We start from the raw sequence: 25,340 nt of genomic DNA, 5'->3' as shown, positions 1-25,340 counted from the left end.
CGAATTTTGTGCACTAGGCGTCTAGTAAAATTATATTTAGAAACAAAAATGTCAAGTGGAGTTTTGTATCTCTTCCCTGTGAAAATCTCAAACAGAAACAACAGTGGCCAGAAATGTGGGACTCCTTTTTTTTTAGCATAATTTTAGGGGGAAAAGAAGTTGCACTCCGCTTGCCTCGCTTTGTGACTGATGAGAAAGGAGCAAGTGAAGCTTCCACCCAGTTCTTTGGGAGAAATGGTAGGAGTAGGATCAGGTCACTCTTAGCAAAGCTGAGTGCATCTGTTTTGTGTAAGAGATTTCTCTTAGCATCACTCAGGCAAACAACCTTTTTGTCTATATATTGCACTAGAGGCCCAGTGCATGGATTCGTGCACCTATGGGGTCCCTCAGCCTGGTCTGTGGGAATCAGGCCAAAAGCAACTCTCTGACATCCCCCAAGAGGTCCCAGATTGCGAGAGGGCAGTTCTCGGGTGACGCACCCCGGAATCGGGCTCTTGCCTCTTGGGGTCCAGCGTGCAGGTAAAGCAGATTTGGGGCTGACAGTGCCCAAGCAGCAAACTAACCCACAGCTGATTCTGCGAGGAATCAGGCTCCCTCCTCCCTCCTCTCTGGGTTCGGGTGCAGGTGAAGCAGATTCGGGCCAACAGTGCCCAGCAGCAACCTAACCCACAGCTGATTCCGCGAGGAATCTGGCTTCCTCCTCTACTGGTCAGAGCGTCTGACCCCTGATGGTTATTGCGCATCATAGCTACCAGGCGAACGGTCAAACCGTCGGACTTAGGCATTTATATATATAGATTATAGGATCCTGGTTTGGTATTTGACCTTTGGGCTTTTTGGAGATCCCATTTAAATGCAACTTAGAAATGGGCAACTGACAGTTCATAGACCTAAAGCCTTAGATCAGAACTGCAATTCAAGATGTTCTCTTTTGTCCAGAGCACCAGCCTCCCTACATCATTGCAGTGTTGCCTCGATATGTGGAGATCCGAACACTCGAGCCAAGGCTCCTGGTCCAGAGCATTGAATTGCAAAGGCCCCGTTTCATCACTTCAGGAGGGTAAGGAATTTCTGTCTTTGCTGGAACTGCCATATCATTATCATTACAAAGCTTTAAAGTCACCTATATCATCATAAAGCCTGTGCCGTTTTGCTGATACTTTTACTCCTGCCTCCAGATCAAACATTATCTATGTGGCCAGCAATCATTTTGTTTGGAGACTTATTCCTGTCCCCATGGCAACTCAAATCCAACAGCTGCTCCAGGACAAACAGTTTGAATTGGCTTTGCAGCTTGCAGTAAGTCTTGTTTCTAAAATTTGGGTGTGAGTCTGCCTTTCTCATTGTTCTTCAAAGTAGGTGATTTGGGTTTAGTTTTTCATATTTGGTTTCGACTGGTAGAAAAGCACAGAGCTGAAAGTCTGAGACCTTGGATTCAGGGTCTGACTCTGCCACAAGGTATCTACAGTAGGTCCTCAGGTTACGTCAGAGATCCGTTCCCACGGCGCAACGTAACACAATTTTCGCCCTAAGTCGGAACCCACCTACATAAGCACCTACGTCACTCACATAGAGCACATACACAGCAGTAATGAAGTGAAACAGTAAAAAAAATTTAAAAGAAAGATAACAATTCCTGACCTTCACTTGTGATAAATAAATAATAAAAAACATAAAACACGTATGTACATATGTCAAAATGACGGAACTTTTTTTTTATAAATAAATGGGAGATGGCGACATAACCAGAAAACGACGCACGTTGAGTCCGACGTAACCCAAGGACTGTCTGTAACTTGAAGTGATTTCACTTTTTCAGTTTGCAAATGTATAATTAATGTCAATTATAATTATAGTACTTCATAGAATTAATAGAATAAAATAATTTAGTAGATTATGATCTGGTCCTGAAAAATTAAGGACAACGCAAATGTTGGAGTAAAGTAACAACTGTAAATGTAAAATTATAGTCTGGTTGCCCTGCCAGTGTGGCTCAGTTGGTTGAGTGTCCTGTGCACTAGAAGGTCGCAAGTTCGATTCCCAGTCGGGGCAGATACCTGTGTTGCTGTTCAGTCCATGGTTAGGGCACATACGGAAGGCAACTGTTGTATCTTTCTCACATCCATGTTTCTCTCTCTCTCTTCTTCCCTCTCTAAAATAAAAAATAAATAAATAAAGATTCCGGTGTGGTTGAATTAAACCACTAGAGGGCCTCAGCATCTCTTTCAACAGTGGACTGTTAAGTTTGGACAAGCAGGCCTGTAGGTATTCTACTCTCATCTCAAGTTGCTGCATTCAGCAGGTTGTGCCTTTATATTTATGACTGTCACTCTCCTTGAATGTTTGCATGGGATGATATTCTCAGCAAAGTAGTGACCACGCTCTAGTTCCAGCGATGCTCCCAGGGCCAACAGACATCTTGGACACTGGCTTCTGAGGCTTGTCGTCTTCTTTTAAATATCCCACCAGGATGTTTGTCTTGGATTTTAGGAAACAACCAAAAGTCATTCTGAACCTTTCCTAGTCACTAAACCAGACGGTGGTAATTTGGTAATAGTGAAGTGTTTATGAAGACAGTAGTTGAAAAACTTAATTTCTAGAGTATCTTGTAAATTATTTCTGAAAGGAAAGCAGTTGTCACAAATTTTGGTATACATATGCTTACGTCACATATGGTGGATATTCTTGATGAACAACATTTATTTTGGATGTAAATACAGTCTTAATAGTTGAACATGTTTAATATTTCATAAAAATCATTTCTTTCTTGGGGCATTTAATGTCAGCATCTTACTATTCTGTTATTTTCCACTCATGCATTGTTCTATATTATTTTATTTATATTTTAAATCAATGAATACCCACTACCTTACTCAAGAGAAAGAACTGATAATCTTGTATGTTCTTCCCCAACCCATCCCTCTGCCTCCCCTCCAAACACACCATTATCCAAAATTATGTGTTTATCATGCCCTTTACATTTTTTTAGGTATGTTAGAATATGTATTTAGTTTTAACTTAATAAAAAAACAATATCATGCAGTACATAGCTTTTTTTAGTATCTATATTTTTCTTACCACGAAGGTTTCAGATCTTTTCAGCGATCTTCCTGATGCAGGTTTTCTGTTTAATCATTGATAGGGAATATGGAAATGGGCTTCCATATTTCCTTCTCTTTTCTAGGCTTGCACTTACTAGGTGGTCTGCCCTATGATGAAAGAAGGTTGGTCCATAACAGCTTAACTCTTGAGGAACCTGTCTCTTATATAAATAAATTAAAGACCATATATGTCTCTTTCTTTCTTTCTTTTTTTTTTTTTTTTAACCGCAGACCAACTTGGCTACAGCTATGCCATTGATCTTCCAGGTAACTAATACAACTTCTAAATGGGTGATTCATCTTTTAAAGGAGCTTTCTTTCTTTTTTAAAAAAATGTAAACCAAGACCTTAAATTGAAGCATATATGTCTCTTTCAGAGGGCAATAATATACTAAACTTCAATGTTGACAAAATGTGGAGCAAAATGTGAGAGAAGGGATGGTTCCCTGAGGGCTAGAGAAGGCATCCTCAGATTGGACCCATTAGGGCAGTGATGGCGAACCTTTTGAGCTCGGCGTGTCAGCATTTTGAAAAACCCTAACTTAACTGGTGCCGTGTCACATATAGAAATTTTTTGATATTTGCAACCATAGTAAAACAAAGATTTATATTTTTGATATTTATTTTATATATTTAAATGCCATTTAACAAAGAAAAATCAACCAAAAAAATGAGTTCGCGTGTCACCTCTGACACGCGTGTCATAGGTTCGCCATCACTGCATTAGGGATAGGTGAGATCAGGAGCAGGAAACGGAGCATTGAGGAGCCCAAGGAAGTTAAAGAAGTGGTAGCAAGTATTTCTAAGATGTTTGGAGCCCATCTTGACTGGAGTGGAGGGTATGGCTTGAATGTCTGGGAAGAAGCTAGATTAAAAAGTTGCACAAGGTTTTGAAAACCTTTAGAGCTTCGAGTGGGAGAGCTTAGGTGAGGTGCTGCCTCACATTGATGGTGATCTGTACTAGGGCAATGGCAATAGAAAAGGAGAGGAAACGAAGAGAGAAAAATGAAAGGCATTTTGAAGGAAGAATTTAAATTTAGCAAAGATTGGTTAAAAGGGAGACAGCAGGGGGGAAAGGGGTTGTAAGTAAGGTACAGAGATAATAAATAGCTGTGCCTGCTGTGTTAAGTGTCTTTTATCCCTTGAGCACACTGTGTTCTCTCTCTGGTATTTTAGGGCCTTGCACGTATGCTGTTCTCTGCTCTGAGGAACACACTCTCCGTCTCCCCTCCCATCTGCCACCTGCCTTAACTCCAGCTCATTTTTTATACGTTAGTTTACTTTCTCCCGAGAATCCTTCCCAGGCCCACTGCTCAGGCTGTTGTTTACCCCTCTTAGGTGCTTCTGTCATCTCTCTTACCCCATTTTGTTTGGGTTTTGATTATTTTGGTTTTTAAACTAAATTCTAGGCTTTATTCATATTTTTCCAGTTTTTCCATTAACATTCCTTTCTTCTGTTCTAGGTTTAAATTCAGATGTCATATTGCATTTGGTCATTTGTCCTTAGTGTCCTCTGATCTGTGACAGCTTCTTAGTTGTTCCTTGCATTTTATGACCTTGGTCGTTTTCAGGAATACTAGTCAGGTATATTTTGTAGAAACCCTGTTGTATTTTAATTGCATAATTGCTTATCAGTCTTGTGATTAGACTGTGAGGGCAGTCTTTGAGAGCAGATACCATGTGACTGTCTGTACATGTTGAATTTGTACCTTCTGGGTGTTGTTTTATACCTAGTGTGTACTGAATAAATATTTGTTGAGTGAGTGAGCTCTTACCTATTCTACTCTCTTATTAGGAAATGAAAGATGATTCTGACAGTGAGAAGCAACAGCAGATCCATCACATCAAAAACTTGTATGCCTTCAACCTCTTCTGCCAGAAGCGTTTTGATGAGTCCATGCAGGTCTTTGCTAAGCTCGGCACAGGTAACAAGTGGGTGCAGCCCTGGGATAGGGAAGTAATGGAGGAGGGGAAACTGGACAGGGCGAGGAGAAATGACACCAGATTTCTGAGAAAGGGGAAAGTTTACACTCACCTAAACTGATCCTCATACCTAACAGGATCCTGCAGGTGACATAATTATAGTCCTAATCTTAGGGATCTGGTCTCACCTGTAAATACGGACAGACTTCCAGTTTTCCAGGATGAGTTGCCCTAGCCATTAGAGAAAGGTAACAGAATGTCATTCATTTCAACAAATGTGTATCCCATAGTCGAGTGTGTGTTGAATGCTGTTCTAGACAAAAGTCCCTGACTTGAGCTTAGAACCAAACAGCAGGTCATTTCTGAGAGCCAGCACAGGGCAGGGTTTCGAAGCCCTTCCTTTTCTCAGTGTCTTAAAAATCCTGAGCATCACGGTGACAAGCAGGCACTTTGGTGTCAGACGGCCTAACCTCCAGCAAAATTCCTGGGCCTCTCTGGCCTTCAGTTCTTTTCTCTGCAAAACAGGGCAAATAATAATACCTCATATGAGATTATGCAAAATGCTTAGAACAGTGTGTGATACTTAATAAGTGCCAATTAAGTGTTTGCTATTATTACTAAATCTTTTATTTCTATATATTCCTTTTTTTTTTTTTTTGCTTAATTAGGATCAATCTATATGGTTAGACTCTGTATGATATTATTTATCTCCTCTTTTCTCCTCTTTGTGCTGCCTTTTTTCCACCTTCCCTCATTTTTGGCCAATAATGAGCTGAGGTAACTCCCTGTATCAGTTAAGGTTCTTGGTTGTGAGCAATGGGGACCAATGCTGGGTAGTTTAAGTAGCATCTGGATAAATTAAGCATGGGTTAGTGGAACATAAGGGGAATGGTAGTAGAGGAGCCCACAAAATTAATGGGCACCAGGCTCAGGACTGATAGGAACCAAAGGAGCCTCAGAGGACCTCCTAGCAGGAAGCCGAACAGTGATCCTGCTGTGGCATAGGCAGTCCTCCTCGGCACAGCCACTTCCTCAGCTGTGGCTGCCACCACCTCCCGTATTGTTGCTTCCTCAATAAAAATTGCCCCCTACAAGCTTATGTTACTATCTAAAGCCATGTTACAAACCACCCCAAAACTTAGTGGCTTAAAATAACAAATCATCTGTTAACCTCTCGGTATCTGTTGGTTAGGAATTTGGGAAGACTCAGCTGGGGGGTTCTTGCGTGGGGTCTCTCTCATGTGTTTGCAGTTGTACGTGGGCTGAGCTACTGTCATCTGAAGTCTTAACTGGGCTGAAGGATCTACTTTTAAGGTGACTCATTCTCATAGCTGACAAGTTGGTGCTGGCCATGGGCTGGGGCCCCGGTTCTTATCCAAGTGGGTCTTTCTACAAAGCTGCTTGAGTGTCTTCGTGCAGAGAGACTAGGTTTCCCAATGGAAGCCTCATTGCCTTTTATGACTCTCCTTCTACCCTATTCTGTTGACATACAAGGGTCCTTCCCGGTTTAAGGCAAGGGAACACAGACAAAGCTCTTGATGGGTGAGTGTCCACATGCTGTAAGAGGAGCATGTAGGATGCAGTATACTTTGGTGTGTGCTGCACTGCTTGTCATTCTTGAGTCACTTTCTCAAGATCAAGGGGCTCTGATTGTCCAGGATTAGGCCATAGTCTCACTCCCTCTAACTGCCAGGGGTGGGGAAAGAGTTTGTGTTCCCTCTCTGCTTCTGAAGGCAAAGGTAGGTGCCCAGAACTATTCTGTTACCAAGACTACACCTGGTGTGGAAGAGGGAGTTGCCAAAAGGAAATAAGGTGCTGTTAAGAAGGGATATGGAAGCTGGGCAACCTGAAATCCATAAATATCTACTGTCCTTCCTTTGAATGAACTCAGTTGGGACATTTATCCACCAGCTCTTTAAAAAAGACACTGGAATAAGATAGAATTTTTGTAGTAATTTTATTCTTTTTCCATATACCAACGATACTTGAACCCCAGTCCCAAAGGTTTAAATTCATTCCTAATAAAGCTACAACCTTTGAATTTATTCATTCCACAAATATGTACTGAGCGGGCCCAAGAAGAACTAATCAGATGGAATTCTGCTTTCAAAGATCAACCTGGTAGGAAAGATAAGGCACAGTGGATCCTTTCCAGTGGCAGGAGGATGTGCTGGTGGCAGTGCTGTGTAGGGCAGCTGGCCATTGACTGGACCTCTTGGGCAGGTCCTCCGGTGACCAACCTTGTCTAAGGTCTGGTCCTTCTGTCCAGTAGTGAATATCTTAGCATTCGCAGAGATCATTTGTCTCTTCCTCATCCACGCTTTTCATGTGTATGTTCCAACATAGTTATAATATACTTTCATAGCTTTTGTTACTTAAAAATTATTGTTTTTCCATGTTGCTAGGTGCCTTTTAGAATTTGTAATGACTGCATAATACTCTACATTTGAATGAAAAATACATTATTTTGCTGTTGAAGGAATTCTTCATTGTTTCCAAAATTGCACTGTTACAAGTAATGCTACCTGTCCATACAGATGTTGCTTCTCCCCCACCCCCATCTTTACCATTGTTTTTTTTAGGATTAACTCCTAGAAATAGGATTGGAGGTGTGAATGCTTTTTCCCTTTTTGAGGTAGCAATATTTTTTGCCTTAGCAGTGCAAGGGTGATTGTTGCACAATGTTGCAAGCACTGGGTAGTATCATATAAAAATACTCTTATTGCCCTAGGTGGTTTGGCTCAGTGGATAGAATGTCGGCCTGCGGACCAAAGAGTCCCGGGTTCGATTCCAGTCTAAAAATATATTTTAAAAAAATAATAAAAATACTCTTATTACTAATTAAATGGATATGAAAATGCCACCTGATATTTGTTATTGTTTTATAATATTTTTATTGGTTTCAGCTTTATGGAAGTATAATTGACAAATAAAATCATAATATATTTAAATACTTGCATAACCAAATTAATAACAAATCCATCAACTCACAAAATTAGCTTTTTACAAATTTTTATGAGACTGCTTAAATTTTAGTCTCATACCATGTGATTTCACTAACATGTGGAATCTAAAGAGCAAAACAAACAGTAAATACAGAGACTCATAGATACAGAGAACAGGCTGATCAGGCTGCCAGAGGGAAGGGGAGTTAGGGAATGGAATGAATAAGGTGAAGGGATTAACAAGTACAAATTGGTAGTTACAGAATAGTCATGGGCATGTGAAGTAGAGCATAGGGATATAGTCAGCAGTATTTGTAACAATTATGTATGGTGTCATGTGGGGCTCACTTCATAAATTACATAAATATCTACCTGAAAACAATATAAAATAATATTGGATTCACCTGACATTTTTAATGGGTAACAACACTTTGATCGTTAATGTAGCAGAACATTTTCCCACAAAGAAAAATAATTTGTATTTTTCTTTTGTTAGTTGTTATGTCTTTTGCCCTGTTATCAAATGAAATCTTACGGTTTTTTTAACCAATTTGTGTGCATTTGTTTTATGAAATCAACCTATTAGCCTTTTGCCATATAAGCTGCAAATTTATACCATAGTCTGTTACCTGGTTTTTTTGTTTTAGTAATATTCCTTTTTGACATTTTTTTTCCAGTTTTTTTATCTTTTCAGCTTCAGTGTCTTAGCGGTTTTTCCTTAGAAGTTTTTTTTCTTCTTTGCTTTTAGAGAGTTAGTAAGTTCTCATTTTTATTTCTGCATATATATGTGTGTCTGTGTCTTGGAATATAGTCATGCCATTTTTGTAATGTTTTAGTGACGTGTATAAATAGTGCTCAAATTATAAGTGTATAACTCAGTTGAACTTAGTCTTTATGAACTTAGTTATTCTTTTTAAAATCGATGAGAGAGAAACATCGATCAGCTGCCTCCTGCACACTCCCTACTGGGTATGTGCCCGCAACCAAGGTACATGCCCTTGACTGGAATCGAACCTGGGACCTTGCAGTCCGCAGGCCAATGCTCTATCCACTGAGCCAAACTGGTTAGGGCTCATTTTTATTTCTGCATATATATGTGTGTCTGTGTCTTGGAATATAGTCATGCCATTTTTGTAATGTTTTAGTGACGTGTATAAATAGTGCTCAAATTATAAGTGTATAACTCACTTGAACTTAGTCTTTATGAACTTAGTTATTCTTTTTAAAAAAGTCAGGAACTTGTTTTATTTTATCCTTAAATTGTTGTGCTTCTTTCTGGGGACTCATGTTTACCGTCCATTCTAGATCCTACCCATGTGATGGGCCTGTACCCGGACCTGCTGCCCACAGACTACAGGAAGCAGCTGCAGTATCCTAACCCACTGCCTGTGCTCTCCGGGGCTGAATTGGAGAAGGCTCACTTAGCTCTGATTGACTACCTGACACAGGTAGATATAAGAGAGAGGTGTATGGAAGAGAGACTCGCGAGTTCCAATATCTGCTTCTTTACGGCAGGGCTTTTTGTAATACCACAGGCATTCCATAAATGAACACAGTGGAAGTCTGGGCGGGCGAGTGTCTTTCTGCTTCTCCCTGCTTGCCAGTACCATTGAGCTGCTTTTTGCCAAATCCTGACACCAGGAAACACACTTGATTCCTAGTAAATTCACAACTAACTAAGCTGTTCAGGGACTGAAAAGAGTACAGTTTAGTTGACAGAAAATAGTAAATTTTTAAAAACAAACATTTTTTTAGCATACATAATTTTGTAAAAATACCTGCGTTAAGCAGAAAACTTGGAAAACACAGTAAAGTATAAAGCAGAAATACAGATCACCTGTAACTCTACCCAGAACCCAGAGGAAAGTAACTACATTTTAGTGTCGTCCTTCCAGACTTTTATATGTATTTGTGAATTAGGCTTTATTTATTTATTGGTGTATTTATTACAAAGGGATAGCAAATTATATAGCTTACTTTTAAAAAATTTAGTTATACATTGAGAAAGTTTTTCCTTGTTAATAAATAATTTTCTAAAACGTTTTTTTAGGTGAATTATTTTTAAATTGAAAAAAATGTATTGTTATGGACAGATAAGTGAAATTTTAAAGGCAACACTACAACTAACATCTTCACTGAAGCTTCTTAACACCAAAGTTCTTTCACAGAAGGCTGTGCACCCACTCAGAGTCAGAGAACTTAGTATATTTTTCCCTCGTAAGTGTTCTGCGGACCTTTGTAAGGCCCCCTGGGTAGGCACTGAGAAGTATTGCCAGGAAAGTTGTAAGCCAGCTTCCTGCCTCCTTCTGTGTCAGTAGGTGTCGCTCAGGACTAATCAGGCATGCGGGGCCTTGGCACTTCCTTGACATCGGGCCCCAGCAGTACCCAGCTGTGGCTGGCAGCCTGCAAGGAGCGCACAGACTTGCCTCTGTCTGCACACTGCGAGGCCCATGGACCAAGTCAGACAGGCTCCTGGAGCGGCGTGCCTCCTGAGCCTGTGGCTTTACAGAGGCCTGCAGTTTACAGTGTCTCAGCTTTAGCACTCTAGGCACACAGTTTCCCTGGCCTTCCCCACTGATGTTAGGAATGTGTGAAGTCAACTGACACTAGTGTGATGGCAGAGAGATGGTAGAGCATCTGAGACGATGGGCATTGCCAATACAATACAAACGCGGTGATTCCATTATATAAAGTTCTGGTATATAAAGTGATAGAGATTGATCAGTGGGGAGAGGGTGGGTGGAACTGTTTGGAAAGGGAACTTTTTGGAGTGATAGAAATCTGTTCCTCGATTGGGGTGGTGGTTACATGCACCTAGTAGTGCACTTAGAAGGGGTACATTTTACCACATGTAACTTGTGCCTCGGTAACATTGACTTAAAAAATAATAATAAAAGAACATGGGCTTTGGGATCAGACCCTAATTTGAAACCTGCCTCTGCCACTTCTGAGGTATCTGACATCTGTACTGTGGGTTCTTCATTTATAAACTGAGGATAATAATACCTGCATTTCTTTTAGCTTTAAGGTAGAATAATACGCGAAGTGCTTGACAGTGCTGGTGTGTAGTAAACACTCAATAAATAATTATTATCTGTGGCAGTTTGGCAGTCATCTGAGGTTTTTTGTTTGTTTGTTAATCCTCACCTGAGCATATTTTTCCCATTGATATTTTTAGAGAGAGTAGGAGGGAGAAGAGGGGAAGAGAAAGAGAGAGAGAAATATTGATGTGAGAGAGACACATCAATTGGTTGCCTCCCGCACGGGACCCAGGCCACGATTGAGGCATGTGCCTTTGACCAGGTATCGCACCTGCCACCCTTCGGTCCGAGGGCTGACGCTCTAATCACTGAGCAGCTGGCCAGGGCTGGCAGTCATCTGTTTTGATCCGTGATAGGAATTGCGTGTTATCACAGGGAGTCTGTTGAGGATTAAATGAGGAAAATCTGTGTTAAGGAAAGCCTTAGCATTGGGCTTGACACATTAAAAATGCTCTGTGGATTTCATGTATTTTTAAAAAGGTTTTTCTCAAAGAAAAAGAAAAAAAGAAATTTAACATTGTTTCTTTTACTCCTTGAACTTTAATTTCTATTCCACTTTCTCCCTAGAATTTGATCCTGATATACTATATGCATTTTGTGCTTGAAGATCTTTCATTGAGCCCTCTGTCATAGCTCTGTAACAAAAGTGTCATTTTAATTTTTAAAAATTTCCTGCAACCAAATAACTGTGTTTTTTTAAATGTCATCTGAGTTCACTTGTAACTACTATTAATGTACAATTGAGCAATACATCATAAAATATACTTACGTTTCCAAGAACCATTAAATATTTAAACTTCCAAAATGTTGCATGCCAATGTGAGATCAGGGTGTGGACAGGTATGAGCTGATTTGGAGGTACTGGAAATTACCCAGTAGATCAAGTGATAAAGGAAGATGAGTCCTGGCCTTGATCCCACATTTTTGGCCTTTGCAGAAACGGAGCCAGTTGGTAAAGAAGCTGAATGACTCTGATCACCAGTCTAGCACTTCCCCGCTCATGGAAGGCACTCCCACCATCAAATCCAAGAAGAAGCTGCTGCAGATCATCGACACCACCCTGCTCAAGTGCTACCTCCATGTGAGTCCCTAGAGCAGGCGGTACCCACAACCCCCAGCCTGCCGCAACTGGAAAAGGGCCACCCTGGGGCACCTGCTGTCAGCAAGAGCGAAGTCTGCGATGATGGGAACCACCTAGTCTTTGCCTTGATGCCTGTGAGCTTCTTGAAATTAAGGGTTTAAGTCAAGATACTGACCAGAGTCTGACAGTGGGCTGGTCTTCTCTGGTAAGATTGGGGTTAGTGGTGTGGTGTGAACAGTGTTCCCTCAAAGGAAATATCTCCTTCCTCCCTGCCCCCCAAAACCATGAAAACACGTGAAAGGTCATAGTGCTATAAAAGCCACTCCCTGTAGTCCTGAAAAAGGGTTGTTTGCTGTCTCTGCTTTTGTTAAATCCCTGGCCTTCCTGCCTGAAGCAGGCCTTGGCGGGGAAGGGCGGGGTCTCCAGGAAGCACTTCGGCTGAAGTCCTGCCTCTCTGCAGACCAACGTGGCCCTGGTGGCCCCCCTGCTGCGCCTGGAGAACAATCACTGCCACATCGAAGAGAGCGAGCACGTGCTGAAGAAGGCTCACAAGTACAGTGAGCTCATCATCCTGTATGAGAAGAAGGGGCTCCATGAGAAAGGTGACCGAGGCGGGGAGGGCAAGCCGGTGCGATGCGTCTGTGGGAGGAGCCTTGGAGGAGGCCCGTGACCTTGTTCTTGGGCTTCGTGGCCAGCCCTGCAGGTGCTGGTGGACCAGTCCAAGAAAGCAAACTCGCCGCTGAAAGGCCACGAGAGGACGGTGCAATATCTGCAACATCTGGGTAAGTCCAGCTTTTGAAACGGGAGTCGGAAAGTGTTCAAACAGACCTGACCCCCCTCCGTCTCTGATTCCAGCTGGTCAGTCCCCTCCCTCCTTGCTCCGCCAGCTGGGGGAAAAGTCCCCTGTGGTGGACCCAGGGCAGCTCCTTGGAATGTAGCCAGCCCAGCAAGCAGCCCTGAGTGACTGGTGCTTGGACAGAGCTCTTTGCTCTAGAAAATAAATCCTGGGCAACCTGGGCACCGGCCTTCCCAGTCCTGTGGGCAGGGTAGGCTTCACCTGCAGACAAGTCTTACTTTTCCTCCAGGCACAGAAAACCTGCATTTGATTTTTTCCTACTCGGTGTGGGTGCTGAGAGACTTCCCAGAGGATGGCCTGAAGGTAGGTTTGCGGGGTCTTTGGATTCACCTGGCACCACAGTTGGTCCTGATTCTGCTCTGGAGATGAGTGGATGGCAGAGGAGGAAGGATTCATGCAGTTTCTCTTACGTTCAGAAGAGTGGACTGGGAAACGTGAGATGACAGTGTGGGGTAGTAGGAAGAGCTTTACACAGGCATCAGGAGACCTGCCCAGGCTGTCACGCAGTAACTGTGACAGAAGCGTGCACATTCCTGCCCCCACCCCAGAAGTCTGTCCTGGGAGCCTGCACATTTGGCAGCATGCGGTCAGGTGGTTCTGCTGCTGGAACTCGGGATTGTTTTAACAGATATTCACCGAAGACCTCCCGGAGGTGGAGTCTCTGCCCCGGGACCGAGTGCTCGGCTTCCTGGTAGAGAATTTTAAGGGCCTGGCTATTCCTTATCTGGTAAGATATTGTTTGATCTGAACTAAAAAGCTTCAAACCCAGGAACCAGGCCTCATGGGTCAGCTCTTAGATCAGCGGTTCTCAACCTTTGGGTCGCGACCCCTTTGGGGGTCGAACGACCCTTTCACAAGGGTTGCCTAAGACCATCGGGAAACACATATATAATTGCATATTGTTTTTGTGATTAATCACTATGCTTTAATTATGTTCAATTTGTAACAATGAAATTGGGGGTCACCACAACATGAGGAACTGTATGAAAGGGTCGCGGCATTAGGAAGGTTGAGAACCACTGTAGATGATTCCGATCGCAGTTTGTGTCACGTGGAGACTAGTAGAAAGGCACAGAAGAGGGTTATTTCAACATGCTCTGCAGAGAGTGCAGTGGGCAAAGATGGAAGGGTCACTTTTCATTGATACTTTGTAAACCTGAGTAAAGTATAGAGGAATAAAAGAGAAGGATGTTCGAGAAAAGCATTTCAAAGCCACGTTTGCACAGCCTAACTCACCATGGCTACAGGACAGTGAAATCAGTTTGAAGTACCAGAATGCAGATATTTAACCTTAACTACATGGGCTGATGTGAAGGATTATGAGACAAAATTAAGAAAGGAACTTAGACTGGAAATCAAGAAAAGAATTCCCAGTGTTGCTGGGTTGTATTTCGAAATTTCCCAGTGTTTTCAGAAGAGCTGCCCCCTTGTAGCCTTTGCAGCTTAATTAGGGAACAGTGTGGATGGGACCTATTGGGCCTTAAAAGTGTGAGGGAGACGGGGTGACTGGCTGGGTCAGAGTGTTGCGGGCACAGGCAGACCTGTGTCTCACTTCAGGAGCACATCATCCACGTTTGGGAGGAGACGGGCTCCAAGTTCCACAACTGCCTGATCCAGCTGTACTGTGAGAAGGTGCAAGGTCTGATGAAGGAGTACCTCCTGGCCTTCCCCGCAGGTACCAGTTCTCGTAGAAAGTCACGGGCCCCAGGATGCTGTGAGTGACATGGGAAGCAGACCTCTCCCGGCCCCGGGTGGGCAGGAACTTCCTCAGAGCCAGGGCAGGGAAGTGACCCAGAACGGGAGACTCAGCAGCTCGCCTGGGTCTGGGCATCTCTAAGCGTCTTGGCATCTCCCCTGGGGGAGGGGGAAGGAACCATCTCTTCAAGATAAGAAACAGGTTTGCCTACCAGAGTGTTTCTCTAGGCAGTTTTTTTCCTTTTTTGTTTTGTTTTTTCACCTCAAGCTGATGTTTGGGGGCCATGTAGAGACCATACCCTAGAGAGGCCAACTGGAAAGGACTCTGGAGGCCCTTTCTGATGATGGTGACGTCATTGAACCCCGTCCCCTTGTTTTTCTTAACCCCACGCCGCTGCCCAGCAGCATCCTTTCAGGTCGAGCTTTGTTTCCCTGACAGGCCAAACTCCAGTTCCTGCTGGAGAGGAAGAGGGTGAGCTGGGAGAATATCGACGGAAGCTCCTTATGTTCTTGGAAATTTCCAGCTACTACGACCCGGGCCGGCTCATCTGTGATTTTCCTTTTGATGGTGAGGGCTGGGTTGGGTCCAGAAGCTGCTTCAGCTGACGGTGGTGCAGAAACTGACCTTTCTCTTTGCCAGCTCCCCAAGCCTCTCACAAGCTGGGCCTGGGAATAACCACGTGTGTAGGCGAGTGCTCCTGCTCTGCTCCTTCTGAGGACTCGCTTTTGTACTGTGACTGAGGAGTCTCTTAGGGTGTGCGCCACATGCTAATTGATAGCAGGTTCAAACCTGTCTATTGCTTCATACATGTTCTTGCCCACATTCATTATTCAGCAAGTGTTGTAATTTGGCATAATTTGTCTAAAAAAGACATAGCCGTCTGATGTGTAAGCTCAGTGAGAACAGAGACAGGTGCTTATTCCCCTTATTGGAAGAGCCTCGCACATGGTAGAGTTGGCTGTGGAATGGGTGAACTTGCCCGATGTGGAAGTGCTCACAAAAAGATGGGATAGAGTCCCTCCTAAAGTAGCTCCCTCCCCCTTTTAAAAATTTTAGTAATAAATCCCAAATAATAAAAGTATTTCCTCCCCGTTTAAGTTGCTCCAGTGTCCATCTCTCTAGTAGTTAGCCCTGGCCCTGTGCGGGCCTCGTGGTGGTAATGGTTACCTACGTTCCTCTTCCCCACAGGCCTCTTAGAAGAACGTGCTCTCCTGCTGGGGCGCATGGGGAAACATGAACAAGCTCTCTTCATCTATGTCCACATCCTGAAGGACACAAAGATGGCTGAGGAGTATGTTGGCCCTGCCATCCCCGCTCCCCAGGGGTCTGAAAGCAGGTCCCCCAGAGAGACCAGAGGCGTGAGAGACTAAGGGAGCCACCACCCCTCCACTCGGCCGCAGGAGGGAGAGTCGCCTGTGCTGGCCTCTCATTTTGGCTGCCTTTGGGCTGCTCGTGCAGGCGGCATCGATGACCTTTCTCTAAACGTGTCCCTCTGGCCTTATCTAAGCATTTTCTCCTTTGCAGGTACTGCCACAAGCATTATGACCAAAACAAAGATGGCAACAAAGATGTAAGTAGTGGCCCTGGCCCGAGAGAGCATGCATGTCTTCCCCTGTCCCCCCTGGCCTTCCTAACGTCCTCTGGTTTGGTCGCAGGTGACAGACACTAGTGTGAATTGCTAAGACAAGATGCCGTGGGTCAGGGCACTGACTGAATTTGCCTGTACATCTTAAGGGATTGGCGGGGTGCCATGTCCTGGTTTGCCTGGCATAGCTCTGGCTTCCATCTGTTGTCATCCATGTGATAATGAGTGGCATCCTCGCCCCTTTACTCTCAAAAGAGTCCTGACTTGTATTATAAACAATGTGGTTAGTTAGCCTGTTGAGAAGGAACCTCAGATGTGCTCTGTCGAGACTGCACACGGACTTGTTAATGTCGGGAGACATCTTTTATTGCCATGACCGGGGGCAGTGCTTCTGGGATCTAGGAGGTAGAGGCCAGAGTTACTGCTAAACGGGACAGCCCAGTGAAGAATTATCTGGCCCAAATGTGAAGTGCTGAGTTGAGAAGTCCTGTGGCACTGGTGCCAGTAGGAAGTGCAGATCTTACCTTGGCTTAATCCTTGCCTGCCAAAACATGAGAGGGTCTCGGCCTTCAAAGCCAAAGGAAATGAGGGAGTGCGTTGCGTCATTTCGTCAAACAACTATGAACAAATTCCTATGCACACTGCACATATCTTATTTTGAAGTAAAAAACAAAACGGGAACAAATACAATATTTGTATTTGCATGTGGCCCGGGGGCCGTAGTTTGAGGACCCCTGGCTTAATCCTTGCCTGCCAAAACGTGACGGTCTCGGCTTTCAAAGCCAAAGGAAATGAGGGAGTGCGTTGTGTCATTTCGTCGTGCTGGCATTCTGACAATGGTTAACAAGCAAGGGAAACCACAGTCCTTAAATCTTTACACCTTCAGTTGACTCTGAATTTACCAAAATTTTTTAAAAGGTGAAAATGATGTTTAAGTGCTCCATGACAGCTGTTACTGTAGACCATCCCTCTTACTGGGCGTTCTGGGGGGTGCTGCCAGCCTGACCTGCGTGCCTGTACCTGTGTGAGACAGGTGTATCTGTCCCTGCTCCGGATGTACCTGTCGCCCCCCAGCGTTCACTGTCTGGGGCCCATCAAGCTGGAACTGCTGGAGCCCCAAGCCAACCTCCAGGCTGCCCTGCAGGTCCTCGAGCTGCACCACAGCAAACTGGACACCACCAAGGTCAGCTCTTCTCAGGGGGACGGAGGGCGCTTGCAGGGAGCACGGAATGGAAAGGGGGTGGAGAAACGGCCTGGGATTCTCCAGCTCTGGGGCTTCAGCCACTCCCTCAGTCTCACTCCTGTCCCGCCTCTCTCTTTCCCATCTGTTCCCATCCTTAGGCCCTCAACCTCCTGCCAGCGAATACTCAGATTAACGAGATACGCATCTTCCTGGAAAAGGTCTTGGAAGGAAATGCGCAAAAGAAACGGTTCAATCAAGTGCTCAAGAACCTTCTCCATGCAGAGTTCCTGCGGGTATGCGCCTGGCAAACCCTCGGGTGGGCTAGTACTTTCTATTACGAGACAGTTACCACATATTCCTCAGGACAAAAGCAGACCTTAACCAAGTGGTTATGGGGTGAGGCCACAACATTAGTAACAAAGAAACAGAATTTCTGGAGGATGAGGCCCAGAAATCAGGATTTTAAAAAGATTCCCAGGTGATTCTAATGTGCAGCCAAGGTTGAGAACCACTGCATTAGAGGGATCTTTGCGGGCGGACCATGGTACTCCTCCCCAATCTCTCTGCCCTCAGGTGCAGGAAGAGCGGATTTTACACCAGCAGGTGAAGTGCATCATCACGGAGGAGAAGGTGTGCATGGTGTGTAAGAAGAAGATTGGGAACAGGTGAGCCTGCTTGCACCTCTGCAGGGTCTGCTCTGGGTGGGTGCATGGTGTGTAAGAAGAAGATTGGGAACAGGTGAGCTCCTCTGCAGGGTCTGCTCTGGGTGGTCCACACTCTGCCCTCTAACCCGAGGGGAGAGCACAGGTGCTGACCTTCCGGGCATGTTTAGCTCCTGAGGCCCGAGGGGACAGTCCTCGCTGTCAGGAGTGAGCTTTGAGGATTTAAAAGCCTGGAATGTATGGCTGGGGCTGTTGACTTCTTGCCCATAAAGTCCCTCCCTCTGGCAGCTAGAAATTGTGATGTAGCCAGTGGGTGTGAGAGTTGTATATGGGGAGGAGGTCCTTATCTTTTAGGGATGCACCTTTGAAGGAAGAAAAAGATCTTTCAACCTGCTGCCTCGGGATTTGAGTAAAATCCTGAGCCAGGATCATACTGTTTTAAGGCATATACTCTAGTCGATCCCCTTTCCCTCAAAGGAGAGTAATTTTCCTTTTTTTACATGGGAGAATTCTCTTCTTTAAAAAGACCTAACTCTGTCCTTTGTTAGAATTAGCCCGAGACTTGTTCTGAAGAGCATCGTTGCCTCTCAGTAAGCCGGTGCCAAGCCAGGCCGGCGCACGGCCCTATTCAGTCGTGTTTCACGTTGATGACTTAACAAGAACCTTCATGTACTCGAACTCCGTGGACCTCATCCTCTGTTCAGTTATTGGACAGAGATGATGGCTATGTAAATCCAGAGACACTGGGACAGGCTGCTCTTTGTGGTGAGGGTGGGCTGCTGGGATGGCTCCCGGGTAAGTGCCCGTCCTAGGTAAGAAGCGGTCTCTATAGGCAGTCACTCCCAAGTCATTTGTCTTCCCTGCAGCGCATTTGCGAGGTACCCCAATGGAGTGGTGGTGCACTACTTCTGTTCCAAAGAGGTGAACCCGGCGGACACCTGAGCTCAGCGTGCCCAGGACTCAGCAGATGGACAGCTTGGCCACCCCAGAGAGGGAAGCAGGTGCCGCCGTAGGAGTCGGGGCTGCTGCCGCCACAGGTGTCTCCCCATTTGGACACGTTGGCTACCTTGCGCCCTGGAGCATCTCTGAATTAATCAGACTTGTGGTCTGGTGCCGTCAGCTTTTTAATAGAAAAAGATTAGATAAACTTTATAAACCAGGATGCTGCAGGCAGTTCCAGGGAATTTAATGCCTGCTTGGACTGGAGGAGGTGGTGACGGGCAGGCACCGTCTTGCCTTTGCATACCAATCACCTGAGTCAGGAAACTACCTCCAGCTTTTGCAACCCCAGTGTTCATTCGGTTTTGTATCAAGTCGCATGCAGGACTTCACAAGGAGCCCTTAGCATGGCCGGCGGAGTCCGTGAGGAGAGCAAACCAGAGCTCCTCTGCCTGCCGAGGCCAGACACTCCTTCTCTAGGTCATGACAGTCACTTCTCCATGGTCACCGTGCCGTGTCCCCCAGGAGGCTCCCACTCCCGCCTTCCTTTTCCCATGTCCTTTTCTTTTGTGTCTCTCCCCTCACTGCTCCATTCTCTTGCCCACTTTCCCGACACCAGGAATAACTAAGCAAGGCAAAGTGAGAAGCAAGGGGAAGTCCACTTTCCAGGGCTACACTGATACTTGACGGTGAGGTGTATAGTGAATAGGTCCTCCTTGGACTGTACGCTCGGCCTGGAAGCTGAGCAGAGCGTCGTGCTCGGCCTAGGAAAGGGCCTGTGCACCTCCCTGAGGGCCGAGTGTGGCGGTAGCTCTAGGGATGGACAGCACTGCACAGGGTGAACGACCTCTTAGGCTGCCATCGGCAGAGGCTCCTGCTTCTGTTCACCCATCCAGGCAGGTTAGTTTAGTCTTTGTGAGTGAGCGCTCTGTGCTTGGGCGCCTCTCTTTCCAGCCACTGTGACCCACTTACAGCATGGCCTGGCCGCCATTCTCCAGCCTGGTTTTGCAGAGGTTGGAGGGCTGCACTGGGATATCGTAGGTACACACAGGAATAACCCGATCCGGCACTGACAGTGATGTGGGGTCAGACATACTTGTGAGGTGCTCGGGGACTGCGAGAGTGCTGCAGACGGCATGAACTATCACCGTCAGACCCACTGAGCACTTGTGTGGGGGGAGACCCTGGCTCCCAGAGGCACCAGGAGTGTCTAGCACTGCAGACAGAGGACACACGGGAGAGGGGTGCACCCTGTCCTCCCTGGGGTTTTGCGGTGTCTGAAATGGTAGTGAGGGTGAGTGACGGTGCCCAACACTGACCCCTGCAGAGGTCTGTCCTTTACCACTGTGCTGTTCGGGGCCTGTGCTGCAGACCGACTTGTTGGTGTTGTAGACTAGGCTTCTCCCAGCACGTGCTCTGCAGAGGGTCTGAAGGGACAGCAAGTGCCGATGGCACCTTCACAGAGATGGAGGATTCTGCTGGGTTTTGGAGGCCGAGCAGCGCTTCACAAGAGCCACCGTCCCAACTGGCCACGCCCGCCCACAGGAAGCAGTGCTGCCTTGGCCGTTAGCGCCAGCGAAGACCAGCCTCCTCCAGGAGCAGCAGTGACATCGCAGGCCCGCCCTCCACTGTGTGGCAGAAACTGTTCCCACACGTGAGCCCCGCCTCCCAGGTCTGCTGTTTCTGTGTCTTCCACTCCCACCACCTGTGGGGCACATCTGTTTGAAGCACTAGAACAAAGAATGTGTGTTTTCTCTCCTGCTGGATACTTAAAGGGCCCAGTTTTCCCGGATTCCAGTCTTCCTTCCCTAGACTGTCTGTGTGCTCTGTGGTGGTGTGGAAAAGGCTGGCAATGAAAGCTCTGTAGTGAGGACTGATGAAGGTCTCGAATAATAAACATCATAAAGTAACTAACCAAGCCTATCTGCGTCTCTTTTTCCCCCCTTCCTGTGGAGTTTGATGAAAATAATGAGGATCATAATTTAGCTAAGAATTGAGAAGAGTAAGTCCATTAGTGACCATGGAAAAAGGTCTGTTAGGTGTCTTGATCTGTGCCATCCAGGACCGCAGAGCAGCAGATGGATCGACAGCACAGATGGGGGACGTTTCCAGCATCACAGTCTGCTGGACACACTGGAACCTAGTGAATCCCAGGGCTTCATGCCTCTTCCTGCAGCTCATAATGGCTGGGAAGGCCATGGAAGCTGTGGAATTGGTAGGATTGACAGACTCCGTGATGTTTGAGAAGTGGAGACGTGTTGGTCCACTTTGGCCAGTTCCAAAAAGACCATTCGATCCTTTATTCCCCCACGCGAGCCTTCTGTGGCCATTCTGAGCTTTCTCTGGGAATGAAAAACATCTGGAACTAAGAGGCATAACTTGCCTGAGGCACGGGCAGATGAACCCAGGAGAGTTGTACAGCCCAGAAAGCACTCGAGTCAATCAGGCTATCTGCGCCAGGCCGGCGCGCTTCACACCCCTCCCTCAGGCTCCTCTGTGGGTCCCAGCCTTCTGTACGCTGCCGTACAGGTCACCATGGGGTTGGGCTCTAGCATTCCTGAGACCCCAGCACAGGTCTTGGCTTCATGCTCCAAATTGAGTAAACAGTCCCTCCCCTTGAGGTCCTGGGAGTTTCTGGTCTGAATTTGCTTACAGGTTTTGTTTTAAAGTTGAATCACCTGTTTGTTTTTCTCAGTCTCCACCTCCTCCACCTCGGGGTTTGGGGAGAGGAGTGGATGGTGATGACTGGGTCTTGGTTGAGGAACAGACATGTATCTTCCAACAGCTCACTGCCCAGAGATGCTTTCTCCTGGAGCTGTGCCTTGTCTTGGCCACCTGGATGGTCAAGGTCCACAGAAAAGGGGATATCACATGCCATCTGTAGCCTAAGGTATGGGGCGCGGCTACAGTGTTTTGGACAGGTTCAAGCCTCGGACTAATGAGGGGGCACAGTCGTCTCGTGGCCACATGCAAGTCCCAGCTGGAGGGCAGAGCCCTCCCAGCACAAATACAGCCAACAGCTATAGCTGTAAGCTTGAACCTGTGGCCCCACGTGCTGTGTGATAGAGTTCAGGTGCATGTAGTTGAGTGGGGTTGAAACTCACGAGAATGCTGTAAACAACTTGATCACGCCCCTGCTTTGCCTCGTGGCATCTGCTATAAAATAAAGATACGGCTTGTTGGCGCTGGCGCCGTCTCATCAGGGGGCAGCATCCCACCGAGACCCCGCTTTCATTCTCTTGTCTGTCTTTTCTTAATCCTTTCATCACCCCCACTCAGGCTCACCCTTGGCCATGCTGGCGCGGCACACTAAGGTTTGTGTTGGTCAACAGCGGACCTTAAAGCCTTTATCTCCAGTAGTTTAAGGACTGGCAGGCCTGCTTTTTACCTGCCCTTACTGATACCCTTCCTCTAACCTGGACCAGCTAGATATTTCCACTGATGCAGGAAGAGAGCCTGGGCAGAAGCCACAGGGAGTCATGAGGTGGTGAATGTCTTCAGGATATGGGTGGGCCCGCCTTACCTTTGGGTCTAAGGCGTGGTGCAGGTCCTGCACTTAGCAGCTTCTCTTTGGAGAACAAATGAGGGAGTCCAGGAGAGATTAGAAATACCTGAGCCAAATGAAACACTGAACCAGGAACTTGAAAGGTATTGGTTTTAGGCTTTTTCTGATAGAGGAGACTGGCCTCCCGGTGCAGCACCTCGGCCGCTGTTCCTTCACCAAATCAAACCATGGGGAGTGGTGGGGCGGGGCTCAGGAATCTATTTTACACAAGCAGCCCAATGATAACCAGGGTCTGGATTGGGAACCAGATTGCCTCCTGCCTAGGGAAATTGGTCACTTCCTGGAGCCAGTCAAACCCCGCCTCCAGCCCCAGGGCCCTCCCCACCCCAGTGCTACCTGTCAGACCTGAGCTAGCAGTGATCGTATGCAGAAGCGAGGAGGGTGGCTCTGGAAAGCAGACGGCTTCTTGCTGGGAAGTGGGCTGCCTGGCCATGCTCTGGGCGCTCTGGCCAAGGGGGCTGGCAAGCAAGGGGCTGCCTCTCCTGGGGGTAGTGCTGCTGCGAAAAAGAGAGAAGAGGGGACCTCAGTGGAGTCACTGCCGGGTAAAGTACCTGCTCTTCCCTGGGAAATGTGGACTGGAGGGGTCCTGGGAGTGCAGTCCCCTGTGAAGACAGGCCAGCCCAGCGACTGGGTTTTGATCTGGGTGGGACCAATTTCCTCCAGACAACCTGGGGGAGTTTAAATTAGAGAGGTTGGCCAAGACCTTGGCTCTTGAAAATAATCCCCTCAATTAGGAATGGAGGGCTAGGGCATGTGACCCTTTGGCTGGGTCTGGCCCAGAATGCCTAGTCTGGCTGTTGGGTTTTGAGGAGATAGACCAGGGGTGGGCAAACTTTTTGACTCGAGGGCCACAGTGGGTTCTTAAACTGGACCGGAGGGCTGGAACAAAAGCATGGATGGAGTGTTTGTGTGAACTAATATAAATTCAAAGTAAACATCATTACATAAAAGGGTACGGTCTTTTTTTTTTTTTTAGTTTTATTCATTTCAAACGGGCGGGATCCGGCCCGAGGGCCGTAGTTTGCCCACGGCTGAGATAGACTCACTCCAAGGAGTTGCAGTCTGTTGCTATGTCTCCTGAGCCCAAGCTGCAGTCTCCTTAGCAACTGGTCTGACCTGCACCAGCCGAGTGATTTTTGGTTTCCCTTCACCTGCCCAGCCTCCTCGGCCATTCAGCCCTTGTCAGGGAGCTAGTGGGTGGGATTGGTCCCATTTTCTAATATTTAATCTCCTTAAGCACCTCACAACACCTCTCCAGCTACAGCAGTGGCACTGCGGTCTGAGGGGAGTGCAGGTGTGTGGTGCATGATAACTAATAGTTAGCAAAAATGGCTACATGTATTAAGCACTTAGGCCAAGCACTTTACATGACTTCTTTTTTTAAAAAAATATATTTTATTGATTTTTTACAGAGAGGAAGGGAGAGAGAGAGTCAGAAACATCGATCAGCTGCCTCCTGCACACCTCCTACTGGGGATGTGCCCGCAACCCAGGTACATGCCCTTGACCGGAATCAAACCTGGGACCTTTCAGTCCGCAGGCTGACGCTCTATCCACTGAGCCAAACCGGTTTCGGCTACATGACTTCTTATTGAAAGCTCACCACACCCTATGAGATAATCATCATAACCCCCATTTTAGATATGGGAGACCTGAAGCGTACAGAAATCAAATAACTTGCCCAAGGCCATCCAGCTAGTCCATGGTGGAGCTTAGATTTGAAGCCAGCCTGACTGATTCCAACATGTTGAACTTCCAGTGCCTGCCCTGCCACGGCCTCCCAGGTCCCAGTGATCCTGGGCTCTGTGATGAGAGAGGGAAACAGCAGCACTTCAGGGAGGTCAGGCCCCACACCCGGCTCATTGGAACTGAGTCCCCGAGTTCTGTTGTTACAGCGGGAAACCCACCCATACTATGACCTCCAGGTGAAAGTGCTGAGGGCCAGAAACATCCAGGGCAAAGACCTGCGTGAGTGACCCTCAATTCCACCTTTTCTCCTCTTCCTTTCCCTGAGGCCTCTGCAGAGCTCAGCAGGGGCTGGCCTGAAGTGAGAGAGAGAGAGAGAGAGAGAGAGAGAGTGTGTGTGTGTGTGTGTGTGTGTGTGTGTGTGTGTGTGTTTGGATGGGCAGAGAGCTGGTGCTGACTGTGGAGGGAGGTGAGGGAGCTCAGGCCACAGCCTCAGAGCTGGCAGGTAGGAGCTGGAGGGGAGCACTGTGCAGACCCTGACTCCTCCCTGAGCCTAGCAAGTAGAGCGGTGACAGCCTGGGAGAGTGTGACACCTGCTCTTGCCAGAACTCTCCAGGTCAACGCTCACACTGGGAGGGGTGTTTGTCACCTGAATCAAGTCCTTTCTGGGAGTTAACTGTGCAGTGGTCTGTGCTGCCATGTGATCTTTCCAACTGGCCATGGTAGGATTTCCGTTCAGTTGAATGGGAGGTGTCACTGGTGGAGCGGAGTCAAGGATGAGGGCTCTCCCTCCATCTCCCGCCCCACCCTGCCACCTGGGCAGCCTCCTCTCCTGGCTCTGCTCCTTCCTCCCACCCTAGCCTCCTCCAGGCAACCTTTTCAGCAATAAGAACTTAAAGCTAGGACTCCTTCCCCATTCCTGCAGTGTCCAAAGCTGACTGCTACGTGCAACTGTGGCTGCCCACGGCATCTCCCAGCCGTGCCCAGACAAAGGTGATAGACAACTGCAGTGACCCTGAGTGGAATGAGACCTTCCACTACCAGATCCATGGCGCTGTGAAGGTGAGAGCCAGTGAG

The 25,340-nt window shown here is 46.8% G+C and overlaps 2 protein-coding genes across 5 annotated transcripts in view; both read left to right on the top strand.

Annotated features, from left to right (window-relative positions):
- Positions 1–20,926, top strand: part of VPS39 (vacuolar protein sorting 39 homolog (S. cerevisiae)) — a 46,365-nt gene extending 25,439 nt beyond the window's left edge. For 2 of the 3 annotated variants that reach the window (XM_005860291.2, XM_014534831.1), the window contains 17 exons: positions 940–1,060; positions 1,179–1,299; positions 4,897–5,026; positions 9,275–9,417; positions 11,948–12,091; positions 12,552–12,693; positions 12,787–12,873; positions 13,177–13,250; positions 13,576–13,674; positions 14,505–14,622; positions 15,082–15,210; positions 15,832–15,934; positions 16,168–16,213; positions 17,262–17,411; positions 17,570–17,704; positions 17,985–18,076; positions 18,940–20,926. In XM_005860291.2, the coding sequence (XP_005860353.1) occupies positions 940–1,060; positions 1,179–1,299; positions 4,897–5,026; positions 9,275–9,417; positions 11,948–12,091; positions 12,552–12,693; positions 12,787–12,873; positions 13,177–13,250; positions 13,576–13,674; positions 14,505–14,622; positions 15,082–15,210; positions 15,832–15,934; positions 16,168–16,213; positions 17,262–17,411; positions 17,570–17,704; positions 17,985–18,076; positions 18,940–19,015 (1,910 nt within the window). In that variant the 3' untranslated portion in view covers positions 19,016–20,926. The other variant, XM_014534832.1, reaches the window with a different exon arrangement.
- A 2,002-nt stretch (positions 20,927–22,928) lies between these two features.
- Positions 22,929–25,340, top strand: part of PLA2G4F (phospholipase A2, group IVF) — a 14,535-nt gene continuing 12,123 nt past the window's right edge. The window contains exons 1-3 of one of the 2 annotated variants that reach the window (XM_005860290.2): positions 22,937–23,119; positions 24,473–24,545; positions 25,189–25,325. In XM_005860290.2, coding sequence (XP_005860352.1) covers positions 23,009–23,119; positions 24,473–24,545; positions 25,189–25,325 — 321 coding nt within the window. In that variant the 5' untranslated portion in view covers positions 22,937–23,008. Of the gene's footprint in view, positions 23,120–24,472; positions 24,546–25,188; positions 25,326–25,340 lie in introns of both variants that reach the window. The other variant, XM_014534830.1, reaches the window with a different exon arrangement.

Source organism: Myotis brandtii, unplaced genomic scaffold (genome assembly GCF_000412655.1).
Source record: "Myotis brandtii unplaced genomic scaffold, ASM41265v1 scaffold133, whole genome shotgun sequence".
Taxonomy (NCBI): Eukaryota; Metazoa; Chordata; class Mammalia; order Chiroptera; family Vespertilionidae; genus Myotis; species Myotis brandtii.
This window is presented reverse-complemented; position numbering and strand designations above follow the sequence as displayed.